We start from the raw sequence: 23,064 nt of genomic DNA, 5'->3' as shown, positions 1-23,064 counted from the left end.
CTCTGAATCTGTAGTTATGTCTCCCTTTTCATTTCTGATTTTGTTAATTTGGACACACTCTCTGTGTCCTCTCGTTAGTCTGGCTAAGGGTTTATCTATCTTGTTGATTTTCTCAAAGAACCAACTTTTGGTTCTGTTGATTCTTTCCATGGTCCTTTTTGTTTCTACTTGGTTGATTTCAGCCCTGAGTTTGATTATTTCCTGCCTTCTACTCCTCCTGGGTGTATTTGCTTCTTTTTGTTCTAGAGATTTTAGGTGTGCTGTCAAGGTGCTGACATATGCTCTTTCCTGTTTCTTTCTGCAGGCACTCAGCGCTATGAGTTTTCCTCTTAGCACAGATTTCATTGTGTCCCATAGGTTTGGATATGTTGTACCTTCATTTTCATTAAATTCTAAAAACTCTTTAATTTCTTTCTTTATTTCTTCCTTGACCAGGTTATCATTGAGTAGAGCATTTTTCAATTTCCATGTATATGTGGGCATTCTTCCCTTATTGTCATTGAAGACCAGTTTTAGGCCGTGGTGGTCCGATAGCACGCATGGGATTATTTCTATCTTTCTGTACCTGTTGAGGCCCGTTTTTTGACCAATTATATGGTCAATTTTGGAGAAAGTACCATGAGGAGCTGAGAAGAAGGTATAACCTTTTGCTTTAGGATAGAATGTTCTATAAATATCTGTTAAGTCCATTTGTCTCATGACTTCTCTTAGTCTGTCTAAGTCTCTGTTTAATTTCTGTTTCCATAATCTGTCCATTGATGAGAGTTGGGTGTTGAAGTCTCCTACTATTATTGTGTGAGGTGCAATGTGTGTTTTGAGCTTTTGTAAGGTTTCTTTTACGTATGTAGGTGCCCTTGTATTTGGGGCATAGATATTTAGGATTGAGAGTTCATCTTGGTGGATTTTTCCTTTGATGAATATGAAGTGTCCTTCCTTATCTTTTTTGATGAATTTTAGTTGAAAATTGATTTTATTTGATATTAGAATGGCTACTCCAGCTTGCTTCTTCTGACTATTTGCTTGGAAAGTTGTTTTCCAGCCTTTCACTCTGAGGTAGTGTCTGTCTTTGTCTCTGAGGTGTGTTTCCTGTAGGCAGCAGAATGAAGGGTCCTCGTTGCGTATCCAGTTTGTTAATCTATGTCTTTTTATTGGGGAGTTGAGGCCATTGATGTTGAGAGATATTCAGGAATAGTGATTATTGCTTCCTGTTATATTCATATTTGGATGTGTGGTTATGTTTGTGTGCTTTTCTTCTCTTTGTTTTGTTGCCAAGACGATTAGTTTCTTGCTTCTTCTAGGGTATAGCTTGCCTCCTTATGTTGGGCTTTACCATTTATTATCCTTTGTAGTGCTGGATTTGTAGAAAGATATTGTGTAAATTTGGTTTTGTCATGGAATATCTTGGTTTCTCCATCTATGTTAATTGAGAGTTTTGCAGGATACAGTAACCTGGGCTGCCATTTGTGTTCTCTTAGGGTCTGTATGACATCTGTCCAGGATCTTCTGGCTTTCATAGTTTCTGGCAAAAAGTCTGGTGTAATTCTGATAGGTCTGCCTTTATATGTTACTTGACCTTTTTCCCTTACTGCTTTTAATATTCTTTATTTTGTGTGTTTGGTGTTTTGACTATTACGTGACGGGAGGTGTTTCTTTTCTGGTCCAATCTATGTGGAGTTCTGTAGGCTTCTTGAATGCCTATGGGTATCTCGTTTTTTAGGTTAGGGAAGTTTTCTTCTATGATTTTGTTGAAGATATTTACTGGTCCTTTGAGCTGGGAGTCTTCACTCTCTTCTATACCTATTATCCTTAGGTTTGATCTTCTCATTGAGTCCTGGATTTCCTGTATGTTTTGGACCAGTAGCTTTTTCCACTTTATATTATCTGTGAAAGTTGAGTCGATGATTTCTATGGAATCTTCTGCTCCTGAGATTCTCTCTTCCATCTCTTGTATTCTGTTGGTGAAGCTCGTATCTACAGCTCCTTGTCTCTTTTTTTGGTTTTCTATATCCAGGGTTGTTTCCATGTGTTCTTTCTTGATTGCTTCTATTTCCATTTTTAATTCCTTCAACTGTTTGATTGTGTTTTCCTGGAATTCTTTCAGGGATTTTTGTGACTCCTCTCTATGGGTTTCTACTTGTTTATTTATGATTTCCTGGAATTCATTCAGAGATTTTTGCGATTCCTCTCTGTAGGCTTCTACTTATTCTCTAAGGGAGTTCTTCACGTCTTTCTTGAAGTCCTCCAGCATCATGATCAAATTTGACTTTGAAACTAGATCTTGCTTTTCTGGTGTGTTTGGATATTCCGTGTTTGCTTTGGTGGGAGAATTGGGCTCCAATGATGCCATGTAGTCTTGGTTTCTGTTGCTTGGGTTCCTGCACTTGCCTCTCGCCATCAGATTATCTCTAGTGTTACTTTGTTCTGCTATTTCTGACAGTGGCTAGACTGTCCTATAAGCCTGTGTGTCAGGAGTGCTGTAGACCTGTTTTCCTGTTTTCTTTCAGCCAGTTATGGGGACAGAGTGTTCTGCTTTCGGGCGTGTAGTTTTTCCTATCTACAGGTCTTCAGCTGTTCCTGTGGGCCTGTGTCTTGAGTTCACCAGGCAGGTCAGTTGCAGCAGAAAAGTTGGTCTTACCTGTGATCCCGAGGCTCAAGTTCGCTCATGGGGTGCTGCCTACGAGCTCTCTGCGGCAGCAGCAACCAGGAAGATCTGCGCCGTCTTTTCCAGGAGCCTCTGTGCACCAGGGTTCCAGATGGCGTTTGGTGTTTTCCTCTGGCGTCAGAGATGTGTGCAGAGTGCAGTCTCTTCTGGTTTCCCAGGCGTGTCTGCTTCTCTGTTGGTTTATCTCTCCCTCCCACAGGATTTGGGTGCAGAGAACTGTTTATCTGGTCTGTCCCTTCAGGGTCTCTACACCAGACTTCTCAACAGAGACTCCAAAAGCCAGGAAATCCTGGACAGATATAATGCAGACCCAGGATCCTATACCCAGCATAATTCTCAATCATCATGATGGAGAAACCAAGATATTTCATGAGAAATCCAAATTTAAACAATATTTTTCTCTAAGACAGCATAATAGATGATAATAGGAGGAAAACTCAAAGATAATGAGCTAAACTATACCCCCCAAAAGTAAGAAATTATTCACTTCGCAATAATTTCAAAAAGAAAAAAAGACAAGCACACAAACATAATTTCACCCACAATCAGAAAAAGAAACAAAAGCAGCAATCATTGGTCTTTAATATTTAACTAGTCCGTCTGTCACCAATTCCCCAGCTCCTAGGGACCACTTTTGCCAGCCAAAGTGTATACAAGAATGGGTCTATGGTTCTAGGTCCCTGTGTAGAAGAGGATTGATTGACTTACCTCGCTTTAATGTGCTGGTAGGCCCTTGGCTCTTGTGAAACCTGTTGCCCACCAAATTGGGATCCTAGAGGTGTGAGGTGGAAATGGATATGTGTGGTTGGGGGAGCACTGTCATATAGGCAAAGCCGAACAGAAATGGGAAGTAAGGCTTGATGAGGGGATACTTGAAAGGGGGCCACAGTTGAACTATAAGTAAATAAAATAGCAAATTAATAAAATAGCCAAAAATAAAATAAATAGTAAAAAGGTAAAAGAAAAATTAAACCAAAACAAAACAAAAGAATTCCCTGTAGTGTATTGGCCTAATTCTGCTTCTATTTTAATTCTAATTTGGAGAACTCAAGACTGGCTAACCCCAAAAAAACTGACCCTGTTCCCAGATAATTGTGATTATAAAGAAGCCAACAGTCAACAGCTGCACAGCAGAGAGATGGGGGAGCTGAGCTTTGAGGGCTTTGCTAGAGAGGATCATGAGGAGGGAAGAAGGAAGAAGAAGCAGCCAGAGAATAAAGGAAGAACATGTGTGATGGAGAGGAGAGAGGAAGAGGACAGCAGCCATGGTTAAGGGAGAGGAGTGCCTGGTCCTGAGGGCTGTCCAAGTGGAACAAAGAGCAGCCAAGATACTACACAGTCAGTAAGAGTTGAGCGTTATTGTTTGGAAAGTAGATCTGATACCGTGGAGGGCAGGCAGCTGCCCAGCTACTGTGCTGACTAATCCACACTAAAAATAAATTTAACAAAATATGAGTAACCAGTAAGACAGCTCTGTAGAGGATCCTAAAAGGAATACTTTAGTTTGAGGGAGGGATAAAATACCAGAGAACACAGGGGATAAATTTACAAAACTAGGACAGTTAATCAAAGAAGACTGTGAAAACCACAAAAATTTACATAATGACAAAATTTAATACATAGCTTTATAATAATAATTACATACCACTAAACAATATCTAGGATGATGGGGCATGAATTCTGCCATGGAATGAACTCAGAAACGTGGGGTTGGGAGAAAGATGCATGGTTAAATAATCCACCAGGTTCACATTGTGTCAGCTTGATTTAATTTAAGGACAAAGAAGTGGAGCATCTCTGATGGCTTTATTCTAACCCCTTGAAAGGATCCCTGGGATTGGGCTCAGTACATCACACTTCTTGCTAGGTCAGCGACACTCAAGGAAGCTTGAGATTGTCATAGCACAGTATTAGGCTAGATATACTGAGTAGATGATACTAAGATATTCAGATGGTGATACCTGTTTGCGTGCATTTTTAATGTGGACCTAAGGAAAGAGAGATCAAGGTCCTCAGAATAGAAAGATCATTTCCAGTTCTTTTCTACCATTCCAGACTGAAAGACTGGTAGGGAGAGAATGGTAAATAATAAAGAATTCGTAGATGATGCTTTGAATGAAGTGTGGGTTTCTGTGCTGGTTTTAGACAGGGTCTCAAGTATCACATGTTGCCCTCTCCCTGGCTGGCCAGGTTCACTTTGAGCTCAGATAAACCTGCTTCCACTTTCCACTAGATAGACTTACAAGAGTGACCTCCAAGGACTGTGAGGACAGCATTAGCCTTTGACAGTTGAGGTGTGTAACCCACAACTATAGTTTTAGCCACGTTTTCCCATGTCTACCAGCTATTTCAGATTGTTGCTGTTCTATGCCTGACAATCAGGGACACAGATAAATAAACTTATAGAGAGCAAGGACATGGTGATGACATCCTTGCCTCTTCTGTATGTTCTGGATGAGGTTTGTTAAAATTCCAATATTGCAAAAAGCTTTATATAGGGCCCATCCCATTAAGGGTCACTATGCATTGTTCTATCTAAAATGTCTAATCAGAACTGAACACCAGACAATACTTCCTGCGAACTTCATATGAGAAGCTTAAGTTTTTTTGTGTTTTTTCCCTTTCTTTTTTCTCTCTTTATCTCTTTCTTTCTTTCATTCTTTCTTCCTTCGCTTTATAAGTTTAGAGGGATGTATTTTGGGCCATTGATATGCCCCTAATATCTTAGTTATGGATGTGATCGATCAGTATTAGTGTATGCATTCAATAAAATATCCATTTTTGACTAAGGTAGATGCTTCTGTGTTTTGTGGGGTGACCCATTGTCAATGTCTAGTGAGGTGGGGCCCTGGGTACGGTCGCATACCCCCAGGACACAGGGGGTGCAGAGCAAAGGCAGAAGCAACTGCACACAGTTGCAAGCTTTATTAATCCTTATAAAGCTAGGAATATGAATAACTACAATTTTCATTTTGTCAAGATTCCATAAGATCATTATTCCCAGGATACCAGGAACAACTGAGGGAAGACTAAACAAAGAAATACGAAAAAACAAAGGCTTCTTCTCAAAATATTCATATAACAAATCACCTCTCTTATTATAATCAAAATATACTCACCATTACCGAGAGAGCGTTAGAACCACTTCCACAGAAACAGGACACAGCAGAACATAGCTTAGGGCCAAGTGAGAAAAACATTTTGTTCTCCAGGGTGGAATTCCAGCCCCTACGTGAATCTGTCACCAGGCCTTTCTTGACCCTGCCTGGGAGCTGCATCTCTATGTCTTAACAATTCCTTCTTTTTTCTTTTTTTTTAAAAGTAATACTTTCCATGACATAGCTACATGTCCTTGGAGGGGTTTAATCATGTAAAAATAAAGCAACATAATACATAATGTACATAAGATTATGGCAAAACTAGCTCCTCCCAAGCTATGGAAAATCCTTTGAAGCCAAGCCTTGGGATCTAATCCTGTCAATTGATCACCCAAGAATTTCGCTATTTCCATAGGGGTAGTATCTTCTAGCTATTTACCAAAAGATATTCGAACATCATATTTCAAGGCATTAATTACTTTTGTAGCACTTTCATTACCTTCTAAATAGGCTTGAATTAACTTCCAATCATGTTCTGTATCATTATCCATATATTCATTAACACAAAAGTAGTAGGATTTCAATCATATCTTAAATCCTCATATTTTTCAATAGGTAACATCTTTCGACCCAACCATTCTACTGTTTGTTTTGAAACATCTACTTGATGTTGAAGTCTAGTATCAATTTTAGTTTGCTCTATCCATAACTCATGTGAATCTTTATGCCAGTCTTCAACAAAATGCTTTGTCTCCATAGATGTTTTTAATGCTATGCTGGAAATGGCTGCCGAAGTAGCAACAGAAATAAGGCTTAAAATAGTAGCTACAATGACTCCAATAATTCCTTTACTTCTCTTCAGCAGATATTAAAAAAAAACAATAATCACATGATTAAGAGGATCTTGAGACCAATGACGTCCCAAATTAACAGGCATCCATACATATATTTTTGCTGCATATATTAATAGAATCTTGATTCATAGTAAACTGAACAGATAAATTAATACATGAATACAAATGACAGTTAATATAAGGAAATCCATTATTAAAATTAAATCTACCTATTAAAAACAAATATGGCATAGGAATACAAGTAGTAAGCTTTTCTTTCTTAAATATCATAAAATTATACTGAGAGGCAGATTGAGCAGGCCCAGAAAAGCTTCCATTAGCAATCACAACATCTTTTAATGCAGCGGCAGTCTTCCACAAATGAGCTTGGAACGCAGTAGGATCTTCCACAGAGGCCAGTCGATTATCAGCAATGCCACCATGTCCACATTCCCTCAGCAAGGATCCATTAAGAATTTCATTCTTCTCTCCATTCATCCTGGTAACATTTGACAAATCACAAGTGGTAACATTCCATTTTGAACATGTATTAATAAATTGTCCATAAACACCCCAATTTATCTATTTATCTTGAATAATTTACAAAACATGCCAGGGCATTTTTCCAACTGCATGTGTGATATTTTAAGCCTATATAAGTAAATTGATCACAAATAGGATATACTGGCTCGCTAACAAACGTAATGCTATTCCAATTTTGGTTATAGACCAAGCTGACAATCCTGAAGCCTGTAACATTTATTCCTGGGAATAGTAAATTTTGATAACCCATTTGTGGGCATGATCTCTGTCCTAAACACAAAGGCATCATTAATCCAGCATAAGGAAAATTATACAAAGCTCCATCACGTCTATTCAAAAAGTTAAATTATTCCAAAGAGATGATAAAATGCTTGGGGTGGTGTATAAAACCTCATCTGTTTCCCCCCAAGTAGCAGGTTGAAATAAAGGCGGATAAGGAATATAAGCCTGATAACTCACATTGGACGCAGCAGAAGAAACCGTGAGTAAAGCACACATTGCTAAGAATAAGTGCTCAGCAGTAAAGGGCTTTCCTGAAGGAGACAACATTTTTTCCTTTCAGTGCTTAATCGCTTCACCTGACCCCATATAGGTAATGGGCTTGTCACTGCACGGATCCTTATCCATTGTTGTTTGTGGACACTAAGAGAAACCAGGGCCTCAGTAATGGAGGACACCTCCTCATCTCCTGAGAACATCCATCAGGAGAAAATGTAGCTGGTTTAACTGGATTCCTTTGAGGGTAGGGAGCGGTTCTTATCATTCTGGGCTTGGATCCATCTCCTGGGTAACCAGAATTGTCTCCCATCCTGTAATGAGACAAAACCCTCTCCCCTACATACAATAATGTCCCTTCCTGCCATTCAGCATCTCTGTCAATTTTTATCCATACTGTCTGTTCCATGCCTTTTGGGGAAAGTTAACAAAGTGTCTATCTGCTCTTGATATAACTTCACCTTGTGGTAAATAAAGAAAATTAATAACATATAATGCTTGTGCCAATATAGCTCTGTGACTGGTCTGCAAACTCCATTCAGGCTGTGTAAGGTCATCTCTTTTCTTCCTTTTCAATTTTATAATTTGTCATTTCAGGGTATGGTGAACTCTTTCAACAAAATTTTACCTTGGGGATTGTATTCTATACCAGTAATATGTACAATATGATATCGTTGACAAAGTTGTTTAAGTTGATAAGAAATATATATATTTTGGTCCATTATCAGTTTTAATTTTAGAGGGCAGTCCCATAACAGCAGAAGTTTCCAATAGATGCTGTATAACATGAGCAGTGCGTACTCCTGGCAATGGTGTAGCCCATACAAATTTTGAAAAATTATCTATGCTTACATCTATATGTGAAAGGCGACCAAACTCAGAAATATGGGTTCCATCCATCTGCCACGATGTATTAGGTTGCATTCTTCTGGGATTAATTTCAGATGGAATACATTTTATAAGTGAAGGCTCACAAATACCACAATTAGCAATAATTTGTTTGGCTTCAGAATAGGGAATCTTACATTTAATATGGAAATATCCTGTATTGGCATGATTATGACTGTTTTCTTCTGGGGTAGCAAATTCCACTAATTGATCTACGATAGGATTGCCAAGTGTTAAAGATCCTGGCATTTTTGAATGTGATCTAATATGTGCAATGAATATTCTAGAGTTTCATAATAGTAATAGTCCTTTAATATGTGAGAATAACAGTTAATATAAGCTTAGATGTAGAAACAAGAGCAGTCGCAATATTCTGTACTACTCCTACAACATAAGCTGACTCGGCTATAATATTTTTACATCATGAGTAAAATCTGGCAATACATTAATTACTGCTAATACTTCATTATGCTGTACTGACCCAAAAGAAGATTCTTGTCCCCAAAATTTATCTTTGGTCCAATAAGCCATCTGTCTTAGATCTTTGGTCTTGGAGCCATCTGTAAACACAGTAATGGCAGATGGTAATGGATTAACGGAAATTAGTGTATTTATCAAATTTCTTTTTGTTTTCTAAAGCAATCCCACAATTTACTATGGGGAAAATAAAATCCAGTATTTCCAGTGTAAGAAATCATAGATAATTGAAAAACCTCAGATGTCTGCATTAAATATTCCACTTTATCTTTGCTTAATTGGAAAATAATAGCAGCACAATCATATCCTCACAGTGTAACAGGTCTTTGTATGCCTTGCTGAATAATTAAAGAAATTTGTCCCTCATATGTTGTTAATGTTTGGTTAAAGTTATATTTAATATATATCCATTCTAAAGGCAACTCATCCTGAGTGAAAGTGCCTGTAGGATATTCAAGATTATTTAAACATATAATTTAATAACTCTATCTGGATCAATACGTGCCAACTATCCATCTTTCCATTTTCAGAAAAGATATCCTACCATGCCTTCATATAAGCATTAATATCCCCAGCCTCCTTTATAGGTAATAATGCTCTCCTGTACTCTTCATTAGCATTTTCAAAAGCAAGCATTTGCAGCAGTTGTCCTCCAGCTACCTCTCCTACCATTGTTCTTTCCAATGTTAATTTTAATATACATAAAAACTTAATATATGGTTCATAGAAAGCTACTACCTTTTTCAACCAACCACTATCATCCTTTATAATAAGTCGGTTGGGCCACACCTTGAATCGATGCTGGCCTAATTATAGGAAAAGAAAAAGCAGGTGAATTCGTCATCATCGTCGTCTGAATCTAATGGTTAATATGTCATCCTCCAGAAATGACTTAGAAAAAACTGCTTCAGGCAGTGGTGCAGAGCTCAAAACTTTTACTTTCACTTTTGTCTTACTGAAGCTGTAGCTTCTTGTTCTGTATTCCTTATTGCCCTGTCTGCATTCATGGCCTTGAACACAGTAAAAATCACAGCTCAAAGAGACCAGAAATTGGAATCTTTTTGCCCTGCCTGACAGCCTTTTCCACCTTAGCTTTCACTTTGACCCAGATATCAGAATCCCTGGAACCCTCGACAGGGAACCAAGGAGTGTACTCTCTTGCTGTCTCTAAACACTTTCCTAAACCAGACTGAGAGACATGAATTCCCTGCACCTTTAAAAGATGCTTAAGCATAGCAAGATGAAGAGAAGATTTATCTTGTCCCATTTCCTTGTAATAAAATGTACTTACCTTATCTGACTGTCCTGACTTACCTTCAGGGACCCCGTTCCGGTGCCAAAGGTCAACGTCTAGTGTGTTGGGAGCCCTGGGTCCAATCGCATTTCTTTCTGTGTTTCCCGATGCTCAGTGGCCATGCGACTCCAGCATGCTTTGAAATGAACCAGTCCGCCACCACCACCACCACCCCCCCCACCACCAATTTGGTTTTGTAAATAAAGTGTTATTGACATTGCCATACTCAGCATTTACATCCTGTTCAGTGCTGCTTCTGGCTGCAGCTGCAGGGCTTAGGAGCCACAGAGCTGAGAGCATTGACCATTTGCCTTGTTTGTGAAAGAGGTGACTGACCCCTGTGCTCGAGGTGGCCTTCCCGTGCCACTTAACGCATAGCATGGGTCTCTGTGCCATCCTCTCCCTTTGCTGTGGTATGCACTTCTTGGTACATTTCTGTTAGCTCTTGACATTTCCAGAGCATTGCGGCTTGCAAATTGTATTTGAATGGCACCAGGAATAGACCTGATAGCAGGGTGTGGGACGCTCCCTATAGGGACCCTGCCCAAGGGAATAAGCTTACTTTTCCAGTCAACTCCCTAGACAGTGAGCCTTTGTGGAACAAAGTACTTCTTGACATGACTTACAGTCATGACTCTCTGCAGTGCACCCAATCCCTGTTTGGCTCAGATGTCCCCCAGAGAGGTTGTGTAAGCGAGTGTCCCCAGTAGAGGCAGCATTCTGTGTGGTAGCATTGCCATGGCATCCAGGAAAGTCAAAACCAGAGGGACATGACTTGGAAGCAGATGTCCATGGGGAGAAGGATGGACAGGGGGTATGCTGAGAAGCACTTCCTTGGCTTTTTCACAGCCATGTAGGCTGCATGCCATGCTGTGTACCCATGCTGTGCTGAAGCCCCAGGCTTTGATTCTCCCACAGCTGCTTTGTCCTGGGGCCAGGGTAGGATTAAGCAGACTTCAGCAGGAGAAAGGTGAAAACCCTGGTTGCGGGGTGGGGATGGCACAGTCATAACACTCCTGCACATGAGGCCCCTGACTTAGAGCCGTATAGCAGCTGTGACAAGCCAGCTCTGGTGACACTCATCTGCAATCTCAGCCCATGGGGGGTAGAGGCAGTAGGATCAGTTGTTTAATTATCCTTGGCTACATGGCAAGTTCGAGGCCAGCCTGGGCAACTTTGTCTATGAAAATAAGACAAAACTAGGTCTTGACTCTGAGCATCACTGCCTATACCTGGCATGGTTGCCCCACCCCAGGTAAGAAACTCCTCTGTCCAGAGGCCATAACTGCAGGAGACCCCTGGCCAAGTGTCTATACAGCGCCCTGTTTGACTGGTCTGTGCTGAGGACCAACCACGCTCTCCTCAACAGGAAGGACATGGGAGAGGCTGTTTCTGTGAGGTCCCGGGCCCTGAGACGGCCAAGAATAAACCCTGTCCTTGGGAAAGCCATGGAGACTAGGAACCCGGGGGATCTCTGCAAACACCAGGGCTGGCATGGGACTCTGATCCTCTACAGCAGCTGCTCTCAATCTGTGGGTTCTGTATCAGAGCTCCTGCACACCAGACATTTACATTACAATTCCTCACAGTAACAAAGTTACACTCATGAAGTAGCTCTCCAATAAGTTTATGTTGGGATGACAACATGAGGAACTGAAATAAAGAGACACAGGATTAGGAAGGGTAAGAACCGCTATTCTATAGGAACCCAGGCATCTGCACTCGGTGTCTGCAAGTGTGATAGGCTAGGCTTCACCCTCAGCGATGCCAGCATGTGGGCACCAAGCCTAGGTTCCACCCCAATGCTTCCTGGATATGTGCAGGCCTGGTTCCATCAAGAAGTAATAAAGGAACCCTTGGTAAAAAACACTGGGTACCAAACAGGTCAGGAAAACACACCCCCTCTGCTGCAACTCCTCTCAGGAGGGCTAGTCTTTCCAGGAGGCCCCGGCTATAACCAAACCTTGTCTCCCAGTGCTTGCCCATTGGTGTCTTGGCCATATTCAGATTTGAGGACTTTGAACAGAATAGCTTCCAGCAGATTTGCATCAATGAATCCAACAAGTAGTTGCAGTCCTACTTCACCCAGCGCATCTTCAAGCTGAGGCAGGTGAGAGTGGACACCTATTCCCCAGCACAGCCCGGCCATCACCCTGAATGTCAGTATCAGCAGGATGGGGCCTGGGCACCATAGGTTCCCCAGGACCTAAAGCTATGTCCTTGAACTAAGTGCCATGCTCAGCCCTTCCAGCCTCTTTCAACCCTTCTGGATGCTCAACTGCTCCTGCAGCAAGGCATCAGTGTGCACATTCTGTCACGTCATTTGTGTGTGTCTACAGGTGGTCAGAGCCTGTCCCCTCTGTTCCTTTCTTTTGCTGTATTTGCCTTTCTGAGGAGGCAGGACTCACAGGTATGGGAGGCAGCCACATGCATATTCTGCAGCCATGTCTGACTCCTCTGAGGCTCAGTCCCACTTACACACCTACTCTCCAACCTCCCCACTCCATGTCACCCCTGGAGCTCTGTAGACCTTCCTGCTTTCTGTCTTTATATAACTGGTGACACTGCAGCCCTCAGTGGTGTCATACAGTGTTAGTTTGTCTTTGCACTGCCTGGAGGTCTGACTTAGGAGAATGGCTACCATTCTCATTCCTGTTCAAGGGTCAGAATCTGAATCCTATGTAAGGCTGAATAATATTCCAGCACATGGCTGGGCCATGTTGAATTCACACAGTCACCAATGGATTTTATGTTTTGGCTTGTAAGCACACACATATAAGACTCAAGTGACACCCAAGTGGAGAATTGCTGGAGTCCTCCATGGCTTTCTGAACTGTCTGAGAGACCATCCTGTCCACAGTGTATAGGGCACCATCTACTCATAGCTCACACAGCATGAGGAGATTAGGGAGGGTTAACCTGGCTTCTCTGTCTCCTACTTTCTGCCACACTAGCCCTAGCATCTTTCTGTATTGCAGTGAATGTTTAGAACCCAGGAGGATTCCAGCTTCCTTGCTCAAATATACCAAGTTCCTCCTTGCCTGCTTTGAGACTGAGTCTCATGCAGCCCAGGCTGGGTTTGATCTCACCATTAGTTAAGATGGCCATGAACTCCTGGTTCTCATGCCTCAGATGTCTCTGAGTGCTGGGTGACAGGTATGCACCACTCTTAAGTCCTGCCACTGGGACAAGAGTGAGCAGAGCCAGCTCTGAAGCACACACTGTGCTGGTGTCAGTGATGACTGACTTATGATCCTGTCTTCCTTGGCCATGGCCCTTCTCCTTGGTGCATGCCATCCTTCCTCCCTGTGACTCATGGGGACACCAAGCCTGAGGATGTCAGGAAGAAGTTTACTTACTTCACTGGGTTGGAGGCTGTTAGGTTCCTGCGTCAGTAGGTGAGATTCAAGCTAGAAGGTTTGTGGCATGAGAAACTGGAACAGAACTGGAATGGCAGGAACAATTGTCACCTGGCTCTGAGAAGACCAGGTGGGCAGAAACTCATCGTTGGGCAGGTAGTGAGCTCAAGTCCAGGCTGGGCATTGCTCAGCGCATGTGAACAGGTGTGCTTACATGGACATGTGTTTCCCCCACATGGTCACCACTTATCCAGGCACGGTGAATACTCCAAGGAGCTTTTTATGTTTTAACATTGTGTGTGTTTGTGTGTCCATACATACATATACACACATACATTCGTACATATACACGAATACACGTACATGAAAACACATGCATATACATGACTATACACATTCATGCTCACACACACATATATACACACCTACATGCATACACACATACACACACATACACACACATACACACATACATGCATACACACATACACATATACATACACACATATACACACATACACACATACATACATACACACATACACATATACATACACACATATACACACATACAATACATATACACACATACAAATACACCTATACACACATATAGACAGACATATACACACATATACATATACACGTATACACATACATGCATACACACATTCATATCCACACGTACATACAGACATATACATACGTACTCACATACATGTAAGCACATGAGTGAAAGCCAGAGGACAGCTTGGCCCTTGGTTCTCTCCCTTTTACCACGTGGGTCCTGGGGATTGAGTCAAGCTCATCAGACTTGACAGCAAGCCCCTTTAACTGTAGAGCCCTCTTGTTGGCTGCCAGTCACCTCTTTCCACAAATTCTATCCATGCTGGAATGTTTACAGTTGTTATTCTCATGATTCCTTCAGCAATAGCGCAGACATCATTTACACTGCATTAGGAGTTATAATTCATGTAGATGTCAGGAGAGCTGGAGGCGTGGATCAAGAAGAGAGCCCACTTTCAATGTCATTATGTGGTATTGCCTTAGGCCCTTTTATACACTCCCGTGGCCTTGTCTGAGTATATGTTTGAGGTCTCTCTATGACTGTGCAAAGAAGTAAGGGCTAGGGCTGGGCCACAAAATAGGAAAGTACTTGTTCATCCAAAAACAAAAACAAAAAAACAAAAAACAAACAAACAAAAATAGCTCTAGGGTTAAATATTGGTGCTAGTACTGAACTACACAGCCAGAAGGTATTTTTCTAAGTAAATAACACAATATTGGGGATGACAATATGATCAAATATCCTACAACATGAGTTTGCAATGTTACCTACATTTTATAAATCAAGTCTGACCACCGTTTTGGTTGTTTCCAATCATGTCTGAGTGCATCATCACGGGAATCCCAAGGAAAATCAGAAATGGGTTCTTGAAGCTGTTCCACAGGGCCAGTATAGACCTAAATACCACAGAGGAAACCTTGATTCTTATCACAAGGGATCATTCACCATCCCTCTTGTCACATAACTTATGACAAGACGTCACCTTTCCTAAACTTAGCCTTTTCCCGAGTGCTGCAGAAGGGAAGATCTGGTGTCAAGGGGTCTGGATTCAAACCACAGGACACTGAATTCATTTAAATAGGTGTAGTTCATTGAATGCACACACCAATACAGTTCAACCAGAGCAACAGCTCACAACTGTGTACTGGACATTGCTAGGCCCAGCTCATTGCAAAATCCACATGGGCTCATGCACAAGTGTTGGAAATGCTTCGGTCTATGGGCCCTGACTCAGGCCATTTTACACATAATTGTTCCAATTTTCCTTGAATCTATTGGGTCCTATGTGAAGAATACACTTGGGGAACTTGTTAAGATTAACAAACCTCATAACATACAGAACATAACAGGGTATGTGACCAGCACCACACAGTTCAACATCAGAGTTTTTTGTTCTTTGTTAGTGTTTTTCTTGGCATCCATGATGTGGAGGCGTATTACAGAACAATAGGAAAGAGCTGGCTGCTGTAACAAATTCACTGCTATTAAGGTAGGTATTGGGGCAAGACCTCAGCAGTAGCCCTTAAGATGGGAAGGAGATGATGTGTTTGATAACTGAAAGGAGCTGCCTCAGCTGTGTTTCTCTGCCTGCTCAGTGCCCATTCAACATCACTCTGTCCCTGAAGAGGAACTCAAGGTCTGCCCCCTGCTGCCTGTGAGCCAGGACTAGGCACAGAAAGGCAAGGCCACAGCACTGGTTTCCAATCCCTCAGTAATGCTGGATTTCCAATAAGGTACTTGTATACACAAATACAGTGTGGTAAGTTGCAATAGATACTAATCATTTCTCACATAGGGCAGCAGTTGATTGACTACAACTAATTCTATTAAAAAAAAGAAACCTGGCTCTTGTAGAAATATACAAAGAAATATCTAGGATGGTGGGGGATGAATTCTGCCATGGACTGAACTCAGAAAAGAGGGGTTGGGAAAAAGATGCAGGGTTAAATAGCCCACCAGGTTCACATTGTGTCAACTTGATTTAATCTAAGGACAAAGAAGTGGAGTATCTCTGATGGCTTCCTTCCAGTCCCTTTAAAGCATCACTGGGGTTTGAACTCAGAACTTCACACTTCTTGATGGGGCAACTACACTCAAGGAAGCTTGAGACTGTCATAGGCACAGTATTATGCTATATATACAGAGTAGATAATACTAAGATGTTCAGATGGTGATGTCCATTTGTATGCACTCTTAATGTGGACCTAAAAAAAGAGAGATCAAGGTCCTTAAAATAGAAAGATCAGTTCCAGTTGTTTTCTACCATTCCAAACAGAACGACTGGTAGGGAGAGAATGGTAAATAATCGAGAATTCGTAGATGATGCTTTGAATGAAGTGTGGATTTCTGTGCTGGTTTAAAACAGGGTCTCAAGTATCACATGTTGCCCTCTACCTGGCTGGCCAGGATCACTTTGAGCTCAGATAAACCTCCTTTCACTTTGCAATAAATAGGCTTATAAGAGTGGCCTCCAAGGACAGTGCAGACAGCATTAGCCTTTCACAGTTAAGGTGTGTAACCCACAACTATAGTTTTAGCCATGTTTTTCCATGTCTACCAGCTATTTCAGATTGTTGCTGTTATATGCCTGACAATCAAGGATGCAGAAAAATAACCTGATACAGAGTAAGGAATGGTGATCACATGGTGATCTCATGGTGCCTCTTCCGTACGTTCTGGATGAGGTTTGTTAAAATTCCAATATTGCAAAAAGCTTTATATAGGGCCCATCACATTAAGGGTCACTATGCACTGTTCTATCTAAAATGGCCTAATCAGAACTGACTCCCATATAACACTTCCTGCAATCCTCATATGAGAAGCTTGAGCTTTTAGTTTTGACTTTTTCTTTTCTCGTTCTTTCTTATTTTTTACTATATAAGTTGAGACAAAGATAGTTAAGGCCATGAATTTGCCCCCAAAATTTGAACTACGGATGTGATCAATCAGTGTTAGTGGGTGCATTCTATAAAGTATTCATTTTTTACTATGATAGATGCTTTTGTGTTTGGTGGGGTGGCCATTTCCCAGTGTACAGGTGCTGGGACCTTGCTCTATCCACTTAATGATGTTTATAGCCTCATATTAGATGTTTCTGTGCACCCCCTATATCTCTTGTGTATTTTATTTTTCCGATAAAAGCTCATGGTATATCTTACTCAGGCCTGTGAGCAGTGCTCCTTTGGCGACATTGGTGCAAATAGCAGAACCCCACAAGCAGCATGAGGTTCCCTTCACTGGAGTCTCCAATATTGCATTTTCCTCTGGCAACTGGGCTCCACACTTTTCCTAGCACCATAAAGACTTCAACTCTTTCTCCTAAGGAATTTATTGGCAATTGTCAATTGCTAAGCACATGACTTCATGAGTGTTCCCCTAATACACACCCATGTTATAACCTACCATGCAGACTATTTCTTGATGTGATATAAAGCACCTGTACATAATGAGACAGGAGAACTTTTGACTGCATATTCAAGCTGGTATGAAATCTCAGGAAGTTTTAATGGCTAACATTGGTGAATGTGGACAATTTGAGTTAGTGAGACATTTTTTTGGGCAAGATTTGACAGGAAACATTCATTTAGATGCATAGGAATTACTAAGGTTTTTTGTAATCAAGCCTTGAGGAAAATTTGGCTTTGGAAGCAGGAGATGCTCAGTGGCTCTGCCCCAGGAAAGTCTCCTGGAAAGGGCACCTCTGCTTATGCTCAGTACAGGGAGAACATTAGCAGGGAGGCAAAGTCTGCTCCCCATGACATCAGCTGTCCCTTCTTGGACATTCTATTGTCTCCTAGAGAGTTCTGGCATCCTCTGTGATGTCACCAGTGTTGTAGTGACAACCAGTGCCCTAGTTTCTCTCAGTCTGAGTCTGGCGGTTACAAGCTAAGACATGTTTTCCCGTCTTCGCAAGCGTTTTGGGAGGGGGAACGTCGATTCTGGAGAGACTAGAGTGAAGGAGTCTGGCTTTTCTTCTCAAAGTAATGATGGACAAAGACAGCACTTCTGGGGAATGTGGAGTAAGTTCTGGGCAGTATATTTTGAGCATCCTGCCAGGGTGGCTGCAGGCTTAAGCTGACCTTTCTAGCAATGGGCCACAACAACTGGAGCATCTGAAAAGGAATTGAATTTCCATGAATATCACAATTCCTTAAAGTCAAGGATTTCAGAACTTTAGTTTCGCCATCCCCACTGGGAGGATATGGTAAGGACAATGCTATTATACTGTGAACTTCTGGTCTTTACTTTTCAGTTCATTTGTTCTGTTACATTGATATAATAACACCATCAGTAGTCATGGAGGGTCCACCTTTTCTGAGTTTAGACAGGGCAGCAGCAATGTATTTCACTATCATTGCTTCTTTAAATACAGTGGGTATCTGACAGTAGTAACAGGGAGAGATTGTGCTCCAGGCAATAACCTTATGTTCTTAGACCTTCTCTGATTTCTTCTAACTGTCAGGGTCATCGTTTGCCTTATATATTAGAGGTTGTATGTTACAAAAATTTTTCTACAATACCAAAACTATTTTGAACGTGTAGACCAAGATTCAGCCTGTAACCTATTCGCAATTCTGGGGCATTTGGTATTTCACATAGGGACACTGATAAGTCTGTTGAACATATCCTCCCTGGAAATGCGTTTTAAATCCAAAGTTGTTGGCTTAGAGTATCAGGGTAGGACATCTGAGTGTCTCCAATCACTCAAGTTTTGTGGATGGTGAATTTATCATCTGAGTTCTGAAGCCACAGGAGTGAGGGTCCTGAAACCAAGCTGTACCCTGTTCAGCTGATAATAATCCTGGAGAAGCCATCTCCGTGGTACATGTAAGCACGTGATGTCCGGCATAGGGAACACCTGGCTGCTTATGTCTCTTGGTCTCTATGGAGTAGTGGGAGAACTGAGATCCCCTGAGGAGGTCTCTTAAGCATAGACCAATCGCCTAGCAGTGACACTGGGTTCCTGGCTTGTTCTCCTGTTTAGGCCTCACTGAGGTCTATGAACACTCTATGCATTCTCCCCATGCAGGTTCACTTGTGTTCTTCTACCTACAGACGCTGGGAGAGAAACATCATCCCCTGGCACTGAACTAAGCGAGAATCAGGCCAAGAAGGAAAAGGAGAGGCTGATTAAAGAGCTGCAGCTCATTACCGAGGAGAGAAATGACCTGAGAGATCGCCTGAGGTTTCTGACAGACAGATCCATGAAGTACAGGTATGAATTGCACCAAATGCTCTTGTTTTATTCCTGGGTCTGCAAGGTCACCTTCTTATCCTATTAAGGTTTTGGGTTCTAGAAAGCTGTGCCTTTCTAACCACCCTGTGCTAAACCTCACCTCCCGTATAGTGGAGATTCAGAACCTGACCCTTCCTGAGGAGTGAGATTGAAAATGGACTCATCTGCTTCCATTTATTTAAAAGCAGAACTTGTGGTCTGAATGAAGAATTCAGGGATAAAGTCAGGGATAGTGAGTGCCCAGTGTGCATTTGCAAAGCCCTTGACAGCTGGTGGCTTTGCAAGATTGTAATTGCAGTGAGTTTATGGTGAGTCTCTGTCCTTGCTAGGCAGGGGACTGAGTGCTGGAAGATCCAGGCAGCAGCCTGGGGTAATATAGGACCCACCCTGAGTTCATATATTCCTAAATGCCGATGTTCATTGTATTCTATCATTTCGGGCCAGGCCACACTTCAGGCCAAATCCATATTATGAAGACCTGGAGAGAATGGAGGAGGCGGTCATGTCAATTCTGCACAACTTAGAGATGGAGAACACTGAGGTCCATGAGAACAACCATAAGCTGAAGAAGGAGATTACCTTCTCTAGGTAAGTCCTGGTCAGAAAGGCTATCACTTGTGGAATGGCCATTTCTGACTTTCTTTGTTCTGGATAGGACGGTCTTCAGCTCTGGTTCTATCTCTTGTGCTATTTACCCATCAGTGTTCCAGGGTCATTAGGACTCAGTTTTCAGTTCCATAAAAGACTGTTACTCATCCCAGGATTGTCTAGGCATCTTCAAAAGGCTTTAGAGAGAACAGTATTGATTGAAGTCAGCAGAAGTTTATTAGGCTGACCTGGACCTATGGTGTCACACAAGGTTTTACAAAACTCAGTGCGTGGACCACATGGTTAGCATGACCTTCTCTTGGTTCTACTGACCTCTTTTGAGGGTGTTGGCCCAGTACTAATTGATGTTGCCCCCATGCATTGGGCTTTCATGGATAGTTGTAGATCCATGTTCTTTCTCAGAGGTGTGGACACTAATTGGTGTCAGGCCAAGCAAACAATTTATTCTTCCCAGAATTAACTCTTTATGGTTTGTGCAGCAGCCTTATATGTATCAAGATGCATTTTATTAAGTCTTCATGGGTATGTGGGACCTGGTAGAGTTAGTGGGACTTGGGAGTAGGAAAGGGAGAAAGGGCCAGCATGATCTTACTATGCAGACTGTATTTCCAGAAACCTGCTCAGCCAGCTCCTGATGGAGAACACATGTAGGAAGAAGTTGGTCCCACTGAAGCAGGAGAGCAAGGAGGTACATCTTGATTGTGCACTGAACCAGAAATATTTGGTTGACTTCAACAAGAAAGATAAAGACCATCAACGGCCAGAACCAGCATTATCAGGTAGGGACCTGTTAGCTTAACAATATCTGATAAAATTTGCCACATTGATACATCTTTGCTTCTCTTACCACCTTTCTAATTTACACTCCCAACCAGACAACCACCTCATGTAATGGAATTGTTCATTGCTCTGCCTATGCACAAGTATTCTGGGAAGTTAACCACTTTTCAGAAACTGAATTATTGTGCAAGCATATTTTGCTGCTCTTTTTGAAGCTGCAGTCTAGAAATGGTGACAGATGAATAACATATCATATTATTGCATATCCATGTGATACATTGGATCCTATGTAGAGTTTTGAACAGTTTCTTGGTTCTTTGACAAATGACACTCTGTGGTCATGTGATCTCTTGTGTAGGAAGCACCTTTGGGATAAGAACCAAGTGCAAATGTCAAATTAGTACTTGTCATTGGCTTTAACCTTGGTGACATATGGACATCTCCTTTCTTCCTGCAACCTGATGAGTTCTCTTGCCATTGCCCTGTTCTTGGTTTGCACTGGTATAAGTCTTGGTCCCATATTGGCAGCCCACATTACTGTGAGGCTTTCTGGAGATTTTGCCCTGCCCACAGAGTTAGCAACAATGATATCACTTAAAATGTCCATGTCGACTGTCCAATAGAACTGAGGCGGTAGAAGGCAGCATTCTGACAGCTGGATTGCATTTCCCCACCAAATCAGTGTCTGAAAAACTGCCTTCCTCTCCCAGGTCTCAGAAAGTGCAAGAGAGCTGGAATTGGACACACCCCAGTAAGAGAGCTTCCTGAAGAATAAGTTGCTTTCTCAGGAGTCCCTGATGACCAACATCCTGAATGGTAACAACATTTTTTGGATGAGTATTCATCCTCTGAGTTAATTTGTCATTATTTAGAGACCCTAAATTTATATACCACTAAGCCAGCCTGACTGATTGAAGTCTTACTTTCTTCTCAGAAAACAGCACTTGAGAGACAACTTGGGGGACCGCCTTTCATTATGTGTGCTAGAGGAGAAACAGCAATACGTCTGTGCTTCTAAATGTTCGTTAAGAATATGCTTTTAGAAATATTTTTGTTATGATTTTAATTGAAGTTTTCTTTTTGTTGTTTCATATTTATATGTTCTTGTTACTATTTTTACTTTCAAATATTTTTAAATATTTTTATTCATTTTAATCCTGTTTTGTTGTAAAAATGTATTTGTTATGAATAAAAATTGAATTCTATCTCTTGACTCTTAAGACCATCATTCTTACTCAAGGGTTCTGTCCCTTCCTGTGGACCTAGAACTGACAGCTACAGATGGATCTCTGCATGTTCCATGGATCCTGGGCTAATAAGTGAATTCAAAGTCACCAAGGGGTACTCAGTGTGACAGTGTCTTTTGTGAGGATAATGTGGCTGTTCCTCGGACACACACTTTATGATGTAATCACTGACACACTTTACCCAATTGTTAGGGTCCATGTGGTTCTTCTGAGAGAGCAGCAGATGCTCTACCCTGTGAGTCATCAGCACAGCTCCTGCAGGTGGCTTCTGTTATTCCACATGAGGTGCTGTATTAGTTGGACAGGATCACCTATGATTAAATAGAGAGATCTCAGGAGATGTGTGTTCACAGGGAACTTACTGAGCCGTGCGTGCTCAACGTGTTAGGTTGCCAGGCATCCCTACAGGGCTCTGGTGTTCCCACTGCTCATTGTGCGTCAGGATCGTCCTCCAGCATCACTTAGTGTCCATATTAGAGCAGATCTTTCACCTGTTATCAATGATGACCATATGTATTCTGCACATCTGATAAAATACAGAATAGAAACTAGCTTCTTGTAGGCCAGGTTGGCATAATCAGTTTTTTGATTGTTAGCAAGAAAATTATTGTAATCTAAGCAGTTTAGGAAGGAACCGCAAGAGCATCCATAGTGAATGTAGCCTGCAGCTGTGAACACAGGTTTCTTTTGGAGAGCAAGCCTGTGCAAGCCCAACCAAGGTGGGACAGTTCAAGCTACCCTTTTTCCATTGCCAAACTGGGATCGTATTGAGAATGTATTTTTTCCAGGTTACTGATTTCCAATTTGTGGAATTGATCTAACTTGCTGAGAGTGGAGGTGACTCAGAGAGTTAAAGTACAGAAGAACCAATCCAGTATGTCCACAAAAGCTTGCTGTCACCCCAGGGCTTTTAAAAGCTCAGCAGCTAGAGAAGCAATGTAGTATTTGGTTACTCTCATGCTTAGGTCTAGTCAT

The 23,064-nt window shown here is 41.7% G+C and overlaps 1 protein-coding gene across 3 annotated transcripts in view; it reads left to right on the top strand.

The window, feature by feature from the left end:
* Dlg5l4 (discs large MAGUK scaffold protein 5 like 4) overlaps window positions 1–23,064 on the top strand; it is a 132,560-nt gene that overhangs the window by 19,706 nt on the left and 89,790 nt on the right. Inside the window, exons 1-6 of one of the 3 annotated variants that reach the window (XM_063278796.1) lie at window positions 18,043–18,236; window positions 19,273–19,432; window positions 19,898–20,041; window positions 20,675–20,841; window positions 21,553–21,658; window positions 21,777–22,047. In XM_063278796.1, coding sequence (XP_063134866.1) covers window positions 18,110–18,236; window positions 19,273–19,432; window positions 19,898–20,041; window positions 20,675–20,841; window positions 21,553–21,617 — 663 coding nt within the window. In that variant the 5' untranslated portion in view covers window positions 18,043–18,109 and the 3' untranslated portion in view covers window positions 21,618–21,658; window positions 21,777–22,047. Of the gene's footprint in view, window positions 1–18,041; window positions 18,237–19,272; window positions 19,433–19,897; window positions 20,042–20,674; window positions 20,842–21,552; window positions 21,688–21,776; window positions 22,048–23,064 lie in introns of those variants that run through there. The other 2 variants (XM_063278797.1, XM_063278799.1) reach the window with 2 other exon arrangements.

This window comes from Rattus norvegicus, chromosome 19 (assembly GCF_036323735.1).
Source record: "Rattus norvegicus strain BN/NHsdMcwi chromosome 19, GRCr8, whole genome shotgun sequence".
Classification (NCBI taxonomy): Eukaryota; Metazoa; Chordata; class Mammalia; order Rodentia; family Muridae; genus Rattus; species Rattus norvegicus.
This window is presented reverse-complemented; position numbering and strand designations above follow the sequence as displayed.